Source organism: Hypoxylon fragiforme (genome assembly GCF_022984875.1).
Source record: "Hypoxylon fragiforme strain CBS 206.31 chromosome Unknown GGS25scaffold_6, whole genome shotgun sequence".
NCBI classification, from domain to species: Eukaryota; Fungi; Ascomycota; class Sordariomycetes; order Xylariales; family Hypoxylaceae; genus Hypoxylon; species Hypoxylon fragiforme.
In genome coordinates this window covers 90,560-104,628 of record NW_026054761.1, presented here as the reverse complement: position 1 = coordinate 104,628, position 14,069 = coordinate 90,560, and the positions used below count along the sequence as shown (strand labels likewise).

At 43.3% G+C, this 14,069-nt stretch overlaps 3 protein-coding genes across 3 annotated transcripts; 2 read left to right on the top strand and 1 right to left on the bottom strand.

Annotated features, from left to right (window-relative positions):
- The first annotated feature begins 3,816 nt into the window (after positions 1 to 3,816).
- GGS25DRAFT_493368 (uncharacterized protein) lies at positions 3,817 to 4,385 on the top strand. Its single transcript, XM_049261249.1, has one exon. The coding sequence runs from the start codon at positions 3,934 to 3,936 to the stop codon at positions 4,213 to 4,215; it is 282 nt and encodes a 93-aa protein (XP_049115229.1). The 5' UTR covers positions 3,817 to 3,933; the 3' UTR covers positions 4,216 to 4,385.
- On the top strand, positions 3,817 to 6,376 carry GGS25DRAFT_493367 (uncharacterized protein). Its single transcript, XM_049261248.1, has 3 exons — positions 3,817 to 5,455; positions 5,552 to 5,651; positions 5,714 to 6,376. Exons 1-3 carry the CDS (start codon positions 4,523 to 4,525, stop codon positions 5,776 to 5,778), a joined length of 1,098 nt encoding a protein of 365 aa, XP_049115228.1. The 5' UTR covers positions 3,817 to 4,522; the 3' UTR covers positions 5,779 to 6,376.
- A 1,805-nt stretch (positions 6,377 to 8,181) lies between these two features.
- On the bottom strand, positions 8,182 to 11,537 carry GGS25DRAFT_522347 (uncharacterized protein; the record flags this gene model as incomplete). Its single annotated transcript, XM_049264216.1, has 4 exons — positions 8,182 to 9,000; positions 9,135 to 9,409; positions 9,557 to 11,304; positions 11,356 to 11,537. 4 exons carry the CDS (start codon positions 11,535 to 11,537, stop codon positions 8,182 to 8,184), a joined length of 3,024 nt encoding a protein of 1,007 aa, XP_049115227.1.
- Between the last annotated feature and the right edge of the window lie 2,532 nt (positions 11,538 to 14,069).

Here is a 14,069-nt window from a genome sequence, read left to right as displayed (position 1 = left end):
ATGCTGCGTTTCCTGGGATGGGAGGCTTGTTTCGGGCCGAGGTGCTGGCGGCGGTTGGCTCTGCGGTTGTGTAGTCGGCTGAGGCTGCAAAGTTGGCGGCGGTTGTTGATGGATTTGAGGAAGAGGCTGAGGGTGCGGTTGTTGATGTGCTTGTTGATGAGCCTGGGTGTGAGATTGTGGATGAGGCTGAATGTGCGGGGGGTTTGGGGATATTAGGTTATTGTCATTCGGCTGGACTGGTTGAGTTGGTTGGACTTGTTGGACTTGTTGGACCGGTTGCGACTGGACCGGCTGGATCTGTTGCGGCATAGATTGCGTATGTGGTATCTGTTGGACCGGTTGCGGGACCGGCTGAACGGGCTGAACGGGCTGATTCATGGCCTGTTGGAGATAAGCCAATGAGGGAGACGGGACTGGCTGGGGTTGCATGGGTCGTTGCTGGCTAGTCCGTTGGTGTTGATGCTGGTGTTGATGCTGGTGCTGGTGTGAATGCGGATGCGGATGTGGGTGCTGCTGCTGATGTCCATGTTGGCGGGCGGCCTGCACAGCAGCTTGGGCATGCTGGACAGCCTGAACGGGAGTATGCCTCGAGTTTCCATTTGGCAGGCTCGATATGCTGGCAACATTAGGTACGGGGGAAGGAGTGGTACTCTGAAAGAGATGTTGCGGATAAGCGGCTTGTGGAGGTTGTTGAGGAGTGTATTGTGTAGACTGGTATGGAGATTGGTGCTGTGGCGTCGGAGATGGTTTCGGCGGCGTAGACGAGTGTGAGGATTGATAGTTACGTCTGAGTCCGTTGACGTGAGGAAAGGTCAGGCCCGGATGGGTATGGGAACTTGACCCAGCCTGGCCCAAGGCGGACATGACGAGAGAAAAAAAAAGAAGAAAGCAAAAAGAAAACTACAACCGCTCTCGACTAAAAAGGACAAAAAAGAAGAACGAAAGGCGAAAGGCGACAGGAAGAATCGGCAGGACCCAGAATACAACCGATTAGATGCTGGTTAAGCTAAGATGGGCACGATGTGATGTCAACCCTGGCCGTTTGGCAGATACAATATGTAAGGTAAGGTACAGATAGACGGTAAGGTAAGGTAGGGGAAGGGGGAGAAAATGTGGCGGGTGTGAAAATATCACGAAACGATCAACATCATAAGGCTCGGCCGGGCTACTACCAGGGGGGGGGACACACGGGTGTGGTTGAAGAGAAAAACGGTGGTGGATGTGGTGGGAAATCGGATCTCAATTCAAGTGTGATATGGCAGATAATGGCAGATATGGGTGTGATGGGTGTGTGGGAGATAAAAGACTTTTGGTGGGAGTGCGGGAGAGAAGTGCGGGAGTGTGGGAAAAGAAGATCGATCTACCTGTTCTTGTCGAAGCGCACTAGGCTGAACCGAGTTAAAACAGGTTTAAAGCAGGGGGGGAAGGGAAGAATTAAGGAAAGGACGGAGAGGATGGAGAGTTTGAGGGGAGGAGAGAGGGGGGGGCACAAGGGCAACAAAGTTGGGCAAGCTTTTACCTAGTAGTTAGGGGTGAACACTACCAGACTACCTAGTACCCAGGTAAAAAAAAAACGCGACAGCCCATCGCCAAGAAAGACAGCACACAGTAACAACATTGAACATCTAAAACATTTTAGCGCACAACCCTCTTCAAGTATGTATAATGCATCGATATATGTATGTATGTGTGTATGTACAGAATCCTGTATATAATCCGTTCTTCTCACACCAGCATTCACTGCAGTGTTGATGTCAACCTTGAACTTGAAATAAATAGCCTTAGGCCCCGATCGGAATCTTTCTTAGGCCCCGATCGGAATCTTTCTTAAACTGCCTCTTAGAAAGTGGAGAGGTACATTCGAATACATAAAGAATATATGGGTCCAGAATGTATCTTTTCATCCCCTGCAATTTTCTTTTAGAATTGATAAACCTTTGAACCTTTGGAGCTAGAATTAAACCTCTAAAGTTACCGTCCGTAATATTCGAATTTAAATAATCCAAATAAATTTAAATAAATTTCAATTTAATAGCCACATCAATGAAAAAATATTCAATAAAACGCTATAAAATTAAATAATAATTAATCCCTTTTTCAAGAATTTTATCTATTTAAATAGATTTTATATATGCAAAAAAATGTTTATTTTTAAAAATAAAAATGCATATTTGACCCACTTTATAAAGTCGAGTTTAACGTAAAACTTTACCTTTTAACCGCTTCTTAAAAAAGGCCTTATTTTTAAGAAAAATAAAGACGCTTTACCTATTATAATTTAATTTTTAACCCAATTTAAAAAATACTTATTAAAAGGCTTTTAAAATCGTTATAAGAATTTTATAGAATTTATATAAATAACTTTTTAACTATTTTAAGTAAAATGTTATTTTTATATTATAACTAATAACTTTTATAACTAAAAACCCACTTTATAATAAAGATATTTAAGTAAAAAACAATTTAAAAAAGATTTTAATTAAAGCCTTAAATTACCTTTTAAAAAATAAAAAAGTACATTTAAATGCATAAAAAATATATAGGTTTAAAATGTATTTTTTCATCCCCTGCGATTTTTTTTCAAAATTAATGAACTTTTAAAAGTTTAAAGTTAGAATTTAACCTTTAAGGTTACCAACCGTAATATTTAAATTTAAATAATTTAAATAAAATTAAATAAAATTTAATTTAATAACTACCTTTATAAATAAATATTCATTAAAACGCTATAAAATTAAATAATAATTGATTAATTTTTTAAGAATTTTATCTATTTAAATGAATTTTATTTATTTAAAAGCAATGTTTATTATTAAAAAATAATATATATTTAACCCACTTTATAAGGTCGAGTTTAACGTAAAACCTTACCTTTTAACCGCCTTTTAAAAAAAGCCTTATTTTTAAGAAAAATAAAAACGTTTTATTTATTATAATTTAATTTTTAACTTAATTTAAAAAATACCTATTAAAAAGCTTTTAAAATCGTTATAAGGATTTTATAAAATTTGTGTAAATAACTTTTTAGCTGTTTTAAGTAAGGTGTTGTTTTTATGTTATAGCTAATGACTTTTATGACTAAAAACCCACTTTATAGTAGGGATATTTAAGTAAAAAGCAGTTTAAGAAAGATTCCGATCGGGGCCTTATAGGTATCTAAGTATATATTTAGTTAATAAGCTGCACAAGCTAATACAGTAGTTTAGTTAGTGGATAAATTTAGCTCTGTTAAGACTTTTAGCGCCACTACGTACGTACATCAATGTATGTAGTCCATGGTAGATGTCTACTAGGTACATATCTAACATACATAGTACTACATAGTAGGTAGTAATAAGATACCAGCACTGGTGGCATATATCTCTACATCCAATGGATAGTAGTACTCTCAAGCGCTTCTAGATCTATCCATTGCATGTGTACACGTAAGGCTCGGACCCCAATACTTTGAAAGCCTTGGAGATCAAGTAAGACCTTGGCCTCTATAAATAAAATGTAGATGCAACTTGAAAGTACATACCAACATCCAATATAAAATTTGTGTACATATGCTTCCTCCATTCAACCGGGCTTGAAAGCTGATGTGTCTCCTCTCGGAAACGAGCCAGCCCGCCATCTGTCAACTAGTTTAAGCACACGTGGATGTTATTGGTTTTACCAACATTGAACGTCCCAGCTTGAGGTGTGACGTGCGGTACGATATATATCTACATGTATGAACAGTTATGCAATTGTGAAGTTGACTACATACATAGTACTAATATGTATTGTACATACATATATGTAGTAACTACATTACTAGTGTACAAGTGATAGAAAAAGAATAATAAAAATTAAAATCACCTTAATTAACTTGAAACATTCGCTTCATCTTATCATCGTTTAAGAAGATGAATTAAGTTTCTGGTTTATCGTAAACATGATAAACCGGTTATGGTAATATTGAATTTGATAGGTATCATAAATCACGCGTTGTTTGCTCAACTTTCCCTCTCGGCAGCCTTACTCAGATCTTCTTCATCCCTGCACAAGCTACTACAAGTCCATCAAGCTACCAATATTCAAGCAAGATCGGTTTGTAAATTTCAATTATCTCGATATTTATACATACACTACATACACTACATACATATGTCACTAGTGGCTAAACTGGGGCATGCCTTGACAATACTTGACAAACTTGACAAACTTGACAATAGATACCTTCCTACATAAGGTATTTGACAACATTTTAATCCTCAATCAAGTGACAGCCTCAAGTGGCAACAGCCTGGTGCTCATCTCAAGCCCCCCACGGTTGTCACGACCACAATTGGGCCCTCGGTTTACACCCGGCAGCCAACATATGGTTAGGCATGAATTAAAAAAAATAATGGGCTGAAAATTGTGATTGTCAACGTTGAACTACACTACCCCTTGGTTTTGCCGTGATAACCAGGTGTGGTTGTAGCAATCTTCTGTCATCGTCATTATCGCCAGCATTATCGTCATTCTTATCCTCGTCATCTTATTCTTTCTTTTCATGATGTCGGCCAGGATAGAAAGCCAATGGAAATTAGCCGATTGGAAGAACATGCAACGTCGGGGCCGCAAGAAAATCGCAAAAGCAACCAAGGACCCTACTGCCCGAGCGAGGCTACTTACCGAAATACTGTCGCCGAATCCCGTAACACTCCACATTTCAGAGACCGATCGAACATTGGCATTAGCTTCCCTTCCGGCCTTTCTGTTCAACAACCCCACCGAACATCCCGGTTCATATCCATGCCCATATTCGTACTCCTATCCATTCCCATTCTCATCCTCATCCCCATATCCATCCCCGTCCCCATTTCTCGCCCCCTCCACATCCACATCCACATCCTCATCCTCATCCTCATCCTCTATTGGACGCCGCCATTCCTTCCTGTCAAGTTTCCCCCCCGAGGTACGCAACACCATCTACCGTTTCGCCATCAGTTATCCCTCTTGTCGAAGTCTATACGATGACTACTACGACCAGAGAGATAAGGCCGTAGCCAGGGTCGAACTACGCCCACATTCTACTAATACTAGCATTTCACGCCAATCCAAGATCACTCTCCGGACCCCCACTATCCTACTACTTTGTAAACAGATCACTAGAGAGGCACTCAGCCACCTTCACCTCCAAACTTTTGTCATCGACCGCTTCCCACCCTGGATTATGGGCAATCTAATGCCATTGTCTCTAGTCGACTTTATCAGCAAACCAACGTTGCAAAATCTCCGGTTTGTCCAGATCAAGATATCACTAGGAGAGAGTATGAAGTTCCAAAGCGGAAGGGTATGGCGTAGACTGTTACGTGACGTGCTAGACGCTTGGTCAGAGCGCAACTCCCTTGTCCGATTGGACATCATGTTCAAGCTATCCAACGTCACCAATCTTTACACATGGGACTACGAACTGCTTGACTACGAGGAGCTTGTGAGAGAGGTGAGTACATATATGTGTATACCTACTACCTACCTAGGTAGTATATTTGTATATTTAGCAACTTCTGTGTTACCGGTTTCACTCACAACCTTCCAGCTAAATTACTTCGCGTTTAAATACGGCTCCAGGCCAGACTTGATTCGGTGGGAGCATTGGGTCCTTGACTTTGAGTATGCTTATCGAATCGGAACACGAAGTAGGTTTGAGGAGTACATGACTCTCCACGGCAAATGTTCCTTGAAGCTAATTTAAAAATAGATCCCCTGGTTCGGGAGCATCCAGACCCATATATATGGCAAGGAAGTGTCATGGAATGGCTCTAATATTCTAATATTCCCACTATTCACATCACACATACATTCGCCTATCACGACAACCTTTCAACCGTTACAAGCCACCAGCATCGTTGAAGGGGAAAGATATCTCATCAAGCCGGTGGATGTGGATACTAGGGGGAAAAGGTGGAAAAGGTGGAAATTTTCTACCATCATACATACGGAACCACACGGCGTTTAAAGGAAAGAATTATACCCCAAGGATGGCATTTGGCATTTGATCTTCGCAGCATGCATTTCCCTTCTCAAAACAAGCCCGGATCGAGGCTTAATCCAATGAACAGATGTTCACTCTCACATAAGTCGGTACAAGGATGAAGTACTTTCGCCTAGGTAAAACAAATTGAAACTCGCCCCAACAACAGCAATGGCAGCAAAGATCACGTAATACCTCATACCAGTTAAAGATATTCAAGGCACGGCCCTTGGTAACCGCCTAATTACTATGTATGTTGTTATGAGGTATGTACCTCATAACATGTAGGTATTAGGTAGCCTTGAAAATGGAGCAGGTACCTGCATACGTCCCTATTCTGAGTAGTTAAATAGAAATATGCAGAATGAATGAAATCAAGATACTTCTCAATAATATCTACCTGCCTACATTAGCCTACATATCCCAACGAAGGTTAGGTAGGTAAATACCTATTTTTAAGCAGGATAAAAGGAGTAGGTAACTATTGAAAACTAGGCGGTCCTATTACAGCTCTGCAGTACCTAACTGATAGATAAATTTGACAAAACGGCGTTCCGTGTACCACACCATACTACACTATAGCTCACTACATAATTAAGTATCGATCCAATACCTACCAGGTCCTACCTACCTAACCTAGTACTTATGTACAGTAGTATCAGCAGCCTACCATTCCACGAGTAAACTAACCTCCTAGGTAGCATCCATGGATGCTACTAGGTCTGTTATGTTACTATGTATTTAATCCTTGCTCAAGTTGGAAGCCGCTCGAGTCAACTAATTCCCCGCAGCCAAAGATAGGCCTAGCCCTACCCTAGCCCGAGGCTAGAGTGGATCGAGTTAAGCCAGCGGAGGGCCGAGCGCGCGTAGGGCTGGAAGAAGATAAAAAGGGGGGGAAGGGAGGGAGGGAGGGAGATCAGATCAGATTAACTAACCTGTGGCCTATGGATTGATAACGATATTTAGATATGTAGGTGAGTAGCATTGGTGTTTCCTCCAGGAATAGATACGCATAATTGTTTATTGTTTATTCGTTTGTTTGTTTGTGTTTGTTGGTTTGCCTGCCGGTTTGCCTACCTACATGTAGGTACATATCATAGATACTTCTTTGCTATGTATGTTGTCGTTTCCCTCCATGTAATATGGCATGTATCGCCTCCAGTAAGGCTGACTAACTAGTTACTTAGGTACCATACCTTAGATAGATACCAAGCCTTAAATAATACATAAATATCACTCAATATCACTCAATCAGTCTCAATGATTATTCCCGTTCTATCTCGTAAGGGTACCCTACCTGCTACCTAAGTACCTACCTAGCATTACGACGGATCCGCTTCCTCTAGGATTCGGCACCTCTCTCTCTTTCTCTCTATCTCTCTTCTTCCTTCCTCTCCCTTCCTTCTCCTTCCCTCCTCGCCACAGCGGTAAAGTGTAGATAATACTCTAAATCAACCTTGAAATGCTACATGAATCCTTCTCCAACCTACAGCGGTAGTCCAGCGGCGCAGGCTTAGGGGTACTCTTCTCTTATATGATTGGCTAGTGCTTAATTTTCTCTTTAACATTACCTCTGTAGCTTTATATCTTGGTTCTCCCCTACCTACTAACTAACTCATAGTCCCATACCCCTGTCTCCTCCCTCTTGTTCTAGGCAGTCAGATATAGTTATATGGCTAGGCAATAATATAGGTAGGTAGGTATATGTAGATTAAGGTCATGAGCGCATATGTTAGTAGGCCTCCGATCATATCAACTCATACGAGGCCTCGAAGCTTCAGGCTACCTACCTGTCTGCCTACTAGGCAACTTAGTAATCGACAGAACATAACACACCCAACACATGCGAGGCATCTTCCATGAATCATAATGATCATGATAATGATATTTGCTGTCTATATTCCCAGTCCAGCTGTAAAAACAATGACCTGCTCATACAAGACGCCTTTTTAGGCAGAAATCTCTATATATCTCTAAAAGATTCAAATAAATAAATGAGAAAAAAGTACCTACCCAGGTTAGCAGTAGGTACCTACATGGTATCGCCAAGAAATTCCCACCCAAACCCCCCTTTGCCAAAGGTAGGTTAGTTAGTTAGTTAGTAACCACCACAGAACGCCCTGCCAAATGCAAAGATGATGATGATGACCTTATGTGATATGTGATATTGAATTATGTTTTTTTTTCATGCCCACCTATCCCGTCGATACCTTTTTCCTCTTACTCGGCCTCCTGCCGGTCTCGTCCCCCACAAAATGGTTCTTCTCGATCTGGTGCTGGCGCAGGTTGTCCTGCCGGTTCTTGTATTGGCTGTTGCAGCCGGGGAACGGGCACTTATAGATGACCGGCGGCCCCTTTGAGTGCTGCATCTTCTTGTGCTTCGCCATGCTGCCCTTGAACCACTGCGGGTGCCCCTTGGGCCGGTACCCGCAGATCTCGCAGGCGTCGTGGGCTTCTACTTTCTGTGCCGTGGAGGACGAGCCGGGTCGCGGGCTGGGCTCGGGGTGGACGGGGGTGGACGGGATGGGCGGAGTCGGGTGCGAGGTTGGCCCGGGGACGTCGGGTGAGTGTACGAAAGACTCGTTCGAGGTCTCGGTGTAGGATGCCGTAGTCGATCGCCGGGCATCAGAGGTGCCGATGTCGCCAAGAGTTATGGGATCAACCGACGAGTTGAAACTTGGGGATGGGGTGATGGCTGGCTGGTTCTGCTGAGAGGTGTCTACTAGTCCGTGGAATAGATCGTTCACGATGCCGTTGGGGTCGTCAAAGGTCCCATCTTCCGGTTGACCGAATAAATTGTAGTTGCCGGGATATTCCATCGTGAAGATTGTTGATTCCTCCTGGGCATGTTGTGGTTCGGCAGCAAGAGTCTGGAGTAGTGCCTCTACCAATGATACCCCTAGAGTTTGATATGTTGCCCTGCGGCTATACCCCGTCTCTGGGTAGATTTGGTCGCAAAGCCTCCTAACTTGGGGGATAAATTCGTTGAAAAGATCAGAGGATTCTAAAGAGTTCTGGGAGTTTTTCCACGTTAGTTGTGTTACTATATGAAGGTGTAATTGCAGGGGGATCTTCCAGCTTGAAATTGGCCTTATATGTCCTACATAATGGACAAGGGGACATGGTGGTATATTCTATGAACGCTTACCTTTCCAGCTTGTAGGACCGCAAGTTCAAGTTTGCGAACCGTAGTGAAACCCCCAACGCGAACATGTTGCTTGATTTCCTCCAATTTTGATCTTAAGGCTTCGGAATGGGGGAATCTCGAAATTATATCCCGAATAATAAATTCAGCTGTGATTGCAAAGGCGCTGTCATGCATTGGTACTGGCTGAAACTCCATGAAATGGATGGACGCAAGGCCAGAGCTGACAACTTCGTTCGGCTTGTCTGAGCTACTGGCTATAACGGAATTTTCGAGGTCTGTGAATGTTAGCAAACTTGAATTGTTTAAGTTACTAAAGAATAATTATATCCATGACTTGCCGTCAAGAAAGTTTTGTCCGACTACAAGAAGATGGTCGGTTTCTTGGTTGATCCTCAAGTCTACCCGACCCTCTGGCTGTTTACCCTTCAGATTCAACGACCCACCCACAGCACTTCCTCCTATATGGGTCCGGAAATGGTTATTTGAAGTGGGCTGCCAGATATTTGTCACGATTTGCGTATAAGATTCGGCATAGGCGGGGTTGATAAAGCGTCGGTAGGCGAGAGCTTGTTGGTACATGAACTGGCAATGATAGTCAAGGTCGCCTTCGTAAACAAGAATGGAAAAGGCGTAGATTACATGAATGTAACATATGTAGCTGAGCGGGTCAGTGGGGTTGTTGCCTTCTAGAATACTCTTCAAGCTCGATAGACCACTCATTGCTACAGCTTTGGGTGATTGCGTTCGGAGTCGATCGACTAATGAGTTTCCTTGGATATGAGACAATTTTGTGAATGAACTTAGGACGTGCTCCTGTAACGCACCCCAGACCGATTCTACTAGCGTTCTAGTATCGGGGCCGTGATCTGACGACTCGATGAACCCGGACGACATGTTTGCAGGCTTAGGGTTAGTGTCTGTAAACATCATGTTGACCGAAGTTGATAGTGATAACTCCGTGCCCTCTGATTGCATCCATGAGTAGTTATCCTTAGGACTAAAAGAGAAGAGCAATGGATCAGATAGGCCACGTGGTATGAACTGTGAGTCATCGCCTGGGAGTTCACACAGAATATCGGCCATATAGTTACAGTTGTCGTCCGGACATGCGCTCCCGGTCTTTGACATAGCTGATATTTCCTCTGGGTGAGACACCGCCCAAAGATCAACTGGGCTGAGGGGGGTTGCTGGAGATGTCATCGCTGTATCAACGGCAGAACCGACGGTCCAAACCGCAGAGCCACCTGAACTTGCACTCCACAGGGTGGCCGGCGATAATTGAGAGCTGCCCGTCGATCGAAGCGATGAGCTTGGGGAGAGGTGTTTCGTACGTGGGACATTCCTGTATCGATCTATATGAGTATCTAGGGCTAATGATGGCCGTCTACTCCCGGAATTTGATGATATATGATTAGGCGGAGACATAGAAATGTCCTGGTCAAGATGTACAGTTTGAGAATCCTCGTGAATAATGAGTATATCGTCCATTCGTGGGCAAGATGAAAGTCGTGTCGGATGATTTTGCTGATTTAGAAGTATCGGAACTTCTACGGTCTGACCGTTATTGTTGGTGGAATCGAGTTCGGCTGTTGGTAGCTTTTGTATCGAGTCTAGTTCGTGTATCTCCCTACCATTCAACTCTATCAGGGGTTGAGGCTGGTTCTGAGACAGTGATTGCTGTTGTTCTCGAGGCTCGTGTCCTTGTTCATGTGGGTGCTCATGCTGTGGTTGCTGCTGCTGTTGTCCACTTTGTTCTTCGAGGTCGATGATGAGAGAATCATAACTAGGTGGGGGAATAACACGGTCATTCTGATGAGTAGGCTGGGATACTACTTCCTTTCGAGATTTGTTACCGATATTTGAGAAGAATTTCTTGGCCATGTTGATGATGCGCCTTCGTTTAGGTGGATGACCTAGACATGACCGACATTTCCTGTCATTGAATCGCTCGATTTTTGTACAGTCGTGGCATACGTATTCACCAGTCTTGAGATGTTTGCACTTGGTTAGGTGCCTTAGCATTGCCTCATGGTCGTCGAACTGTTTTCCACATAGAATGAGAGGGCATTTGAGACGATCCTGTGGTGCTGTGACTGATTTGTTTCGCTTGATAGCAGCCCATACTATGAATCTCTGAAGCGCACAATCTTCCCCTGCAATCTCTCGAGTCCTGAGCAAGTCAGTACGTTGGAGGAGGTGATGGTATTGTAGTGCTACTCACGCGCATGGTGAAGGGTCTCGTGGGTTGGATTCGGATCGTAGACTTGATCGTGACCGCCGTCTTGGGTGGAGAGAAGGGGCCTGATGAGCGTCTGCGCGCTGCCCGACCGGCGGGTCCCAATCGAATAAAGTAGTGTCAACAGAAGCCGACTCGGAAGTGGCAAAGCTCCCTTTTGGTTCCATTTCTGCAGCAGTGGTCTACAATAAAGGCTAAGACTTGAACGGAATAAGAGAGGTCGGGGGGCCAAGCGGATCGCCACCGATCCATGACTTTATTTTGAAAGATCTAGAAAATAGTTCTGCTACCCTGAATATGACGATGTACTGTGTAGGACTTTTAACATTGATGCAGGTGCAGTAATACTTGTACCCTAGGACCCAGCGGTAACGACCGCGGACTAATAAGGACGTATCCAGCCATGGGTGACCACTAAACAGGCTCCCTCAACAGAAGCCCTTGCAATTGCTATCGGCAGTGCGTTTAACTTACCGTTCGCGGCTCACAGGGCTGCATAAGAGCGCAAGCAATGGAGTTGGGGTCCAAAACCCTACTCGGTGAAGTACGCAGGCAACAAGGCAGAAAGGACCCCAAATTACGCCTTGTTGTGCAGATGGGTCGCTAGCTGAGGAGGAAGGACTTGCTGACTGCAGGACTCGGGCGTTATCCAATCAAAGACGCAGTGGTTGAAAGGGGACAGTCTGCAAAGGGGTAAAATCAGTAAAAAAAAAAAATCAGTAAAATGAGTTAAAAACCAGAGAGAGCTTGATGCAGCTTGATGCAGTTTGGCTTGGTTCCCAGACTAAAAACTGCAAGTCCTATCGCGAACACTCTCGGTTTTGGACGTATCGCGTTTCTCTGGCAGGGCTCGGACACTCCATGCTTTTTATTGTTCCTTTGAGCAAAGGAGAGTGCTCGAAATGCGACAAGACCACGGCATCAAGGCAACACTGCAGCACTGCATCACTGCAGTTCACATATATGGATGATGTGGTCGCATTTGCGAGATAGAGTCTTGTTTGTTTGTAGATTTGCTCCGAGCTAAGTCGGGGAGCATTGCCGAGAACTTGGAAGCTCATAGAAGCTAGAACAACAATATTGAAGTATTTAGCAGTAAGGTAGGTAAGCACACATTTTTAATGTGTACACACAGAACAGATGCAGATAGATGGATTGGATGGATCATCTTCAATATTCTATCTTCTCTACCTACACGAAAATGCATCAGTTTCCACTATTCCACTATAAAATCAATGAACAGGTAGATAAGTCAATGAATGGATATGACAATGAATATGGCAATGAATATGACAAGTAGAAATTTAACCCAATTTGGATTATTTATTCTACATATGTAGATTCATAGATTCATAGACTCATAGATTCATTAGATTTGATGATGATGATGATTATACAAGTACATACCTGGTACCACTACCTATGTATCGTTGTAGTATGTCAATAAGAAGTATAGCTTGATGTCGTGATCTGTCTTGTCTGTCGCCTTGTAGGGCTGGGAAAGTTGTCAGGATTGACAAGGGTTTGGATGACCTGACATCCACATCCATGGGGTTTTTTTGGGTTTTGGGTTTTTTGGTGAGAGAAGTGAGAAAAAGGGTAAATTAATATGGGGAGGGAGGGAGAAAAGGGAGGGGTGACCTGCTTAGCCACGCAAACATGAAATATCGGAGTTCAATGTTGGGTTCTTGAATGTGGCTGTGTGGCTGTGTGGCTCAGTTACCGCCTGCTCGACATTGCACTACAGTAGCCCAAGTCCGATGTTCAATTTGAGTCTACATATGTAGCGTCCTACATGAATGTACAATACCTACATGTATGTAACTAGGTTAGAGCCAAGTTGAAGGAGCAAGGAAGGACTGTGGAGCCATGAAGATTATGTAAGTGCCCAGGTATTGTATCTAGTACTGTAGGTAGTAAATAGGCTGTAACAGATTGATGATTTCAACGTTTCAACTACTCTTTCTACAACATCCAAATAATACACAAATCATTCTCAGCTACCTAATCATATTGATTCTATTCATGGATTGACTTTAGGTAACAATAGACAATAAACTCGGTGTAACTACTTACTTATCTCCAGAGATCCTGAGCATTGACCGAGCACTTTACTTACCTACAAAAGTAATAGGTGTTCTCTTTGAATTTATTTACCCATCATACCTAGGAGACATATCCATAGACACCAGTGAATCTACCCAAGGGAAACTAAAACATGGTTACTCACAAAACATTGGATCATGAAGTTCAATGTTGTCAAAGTGGAAGAACATAAAGATCTTATGATACTGAACTGAACTGGGATGCCAGGTGCCTCACCTCGAAAAAACATACCGAATAAACCGAATTCGAATCCAGTAACCCTTTCTGCGTCACCGAGAGGGGTTATCTACGAATACTATTATATGTATCCTACTACTAGGTAGGCAAAGATGTTTGGATATCTAACGTACTAACCTAGGTGGATATGTATGTAGTAAACCCCCTCGATCGGCTTCTACGTTGTATTTATTACTACTCCCACGTCGTAGTAGTAGTTTGTCCAGTGCATGTGCGGCGTATCCGTTTTGTTTTATATAACACGTTATTGGTTCTCTCCACCGATGGACTGACAATGCTAATTGCGCAAATTTTTCTATAAAGGGACGTTTCGCTGATCATGACGCATTTTGGGTCATCCCACGGAAGAAATGGCC

Excerpts from the sequence above, each read along its gene's own strand:
- GGS25DRAFT_493368 (XM_049261249.1), top strand. The coding sequence starts at position 3,934 with ATGGTAATATTGAATTTGATAGGTATCATAAATCACGCGTTGTTTGCT.
- GGS25DRAFT_493367 (XM_049261248.1), top strand. The coding sequence starts at position 4,523 with ATGATGTCGGCCAGGATAGAAAGCCAATGGAAATTAGCCGATTGGAAG. Across the intron at positions 5,456-5,551 it reads ACGAGGAGCTTGTGAGAGAG|CTAAATTACTTCGCGTTTAA; the intron begins GTGAGTACATAT and ends ACAACCTTCCAG. Across the intron at positions 5,652-5,713 it reads TTATCGAATCGGAACACGAA|ATCCCCTGGTTCGGGAGCAT; the intron begins GTAGGTTTGAGG and ends ATTTAAAAATAG.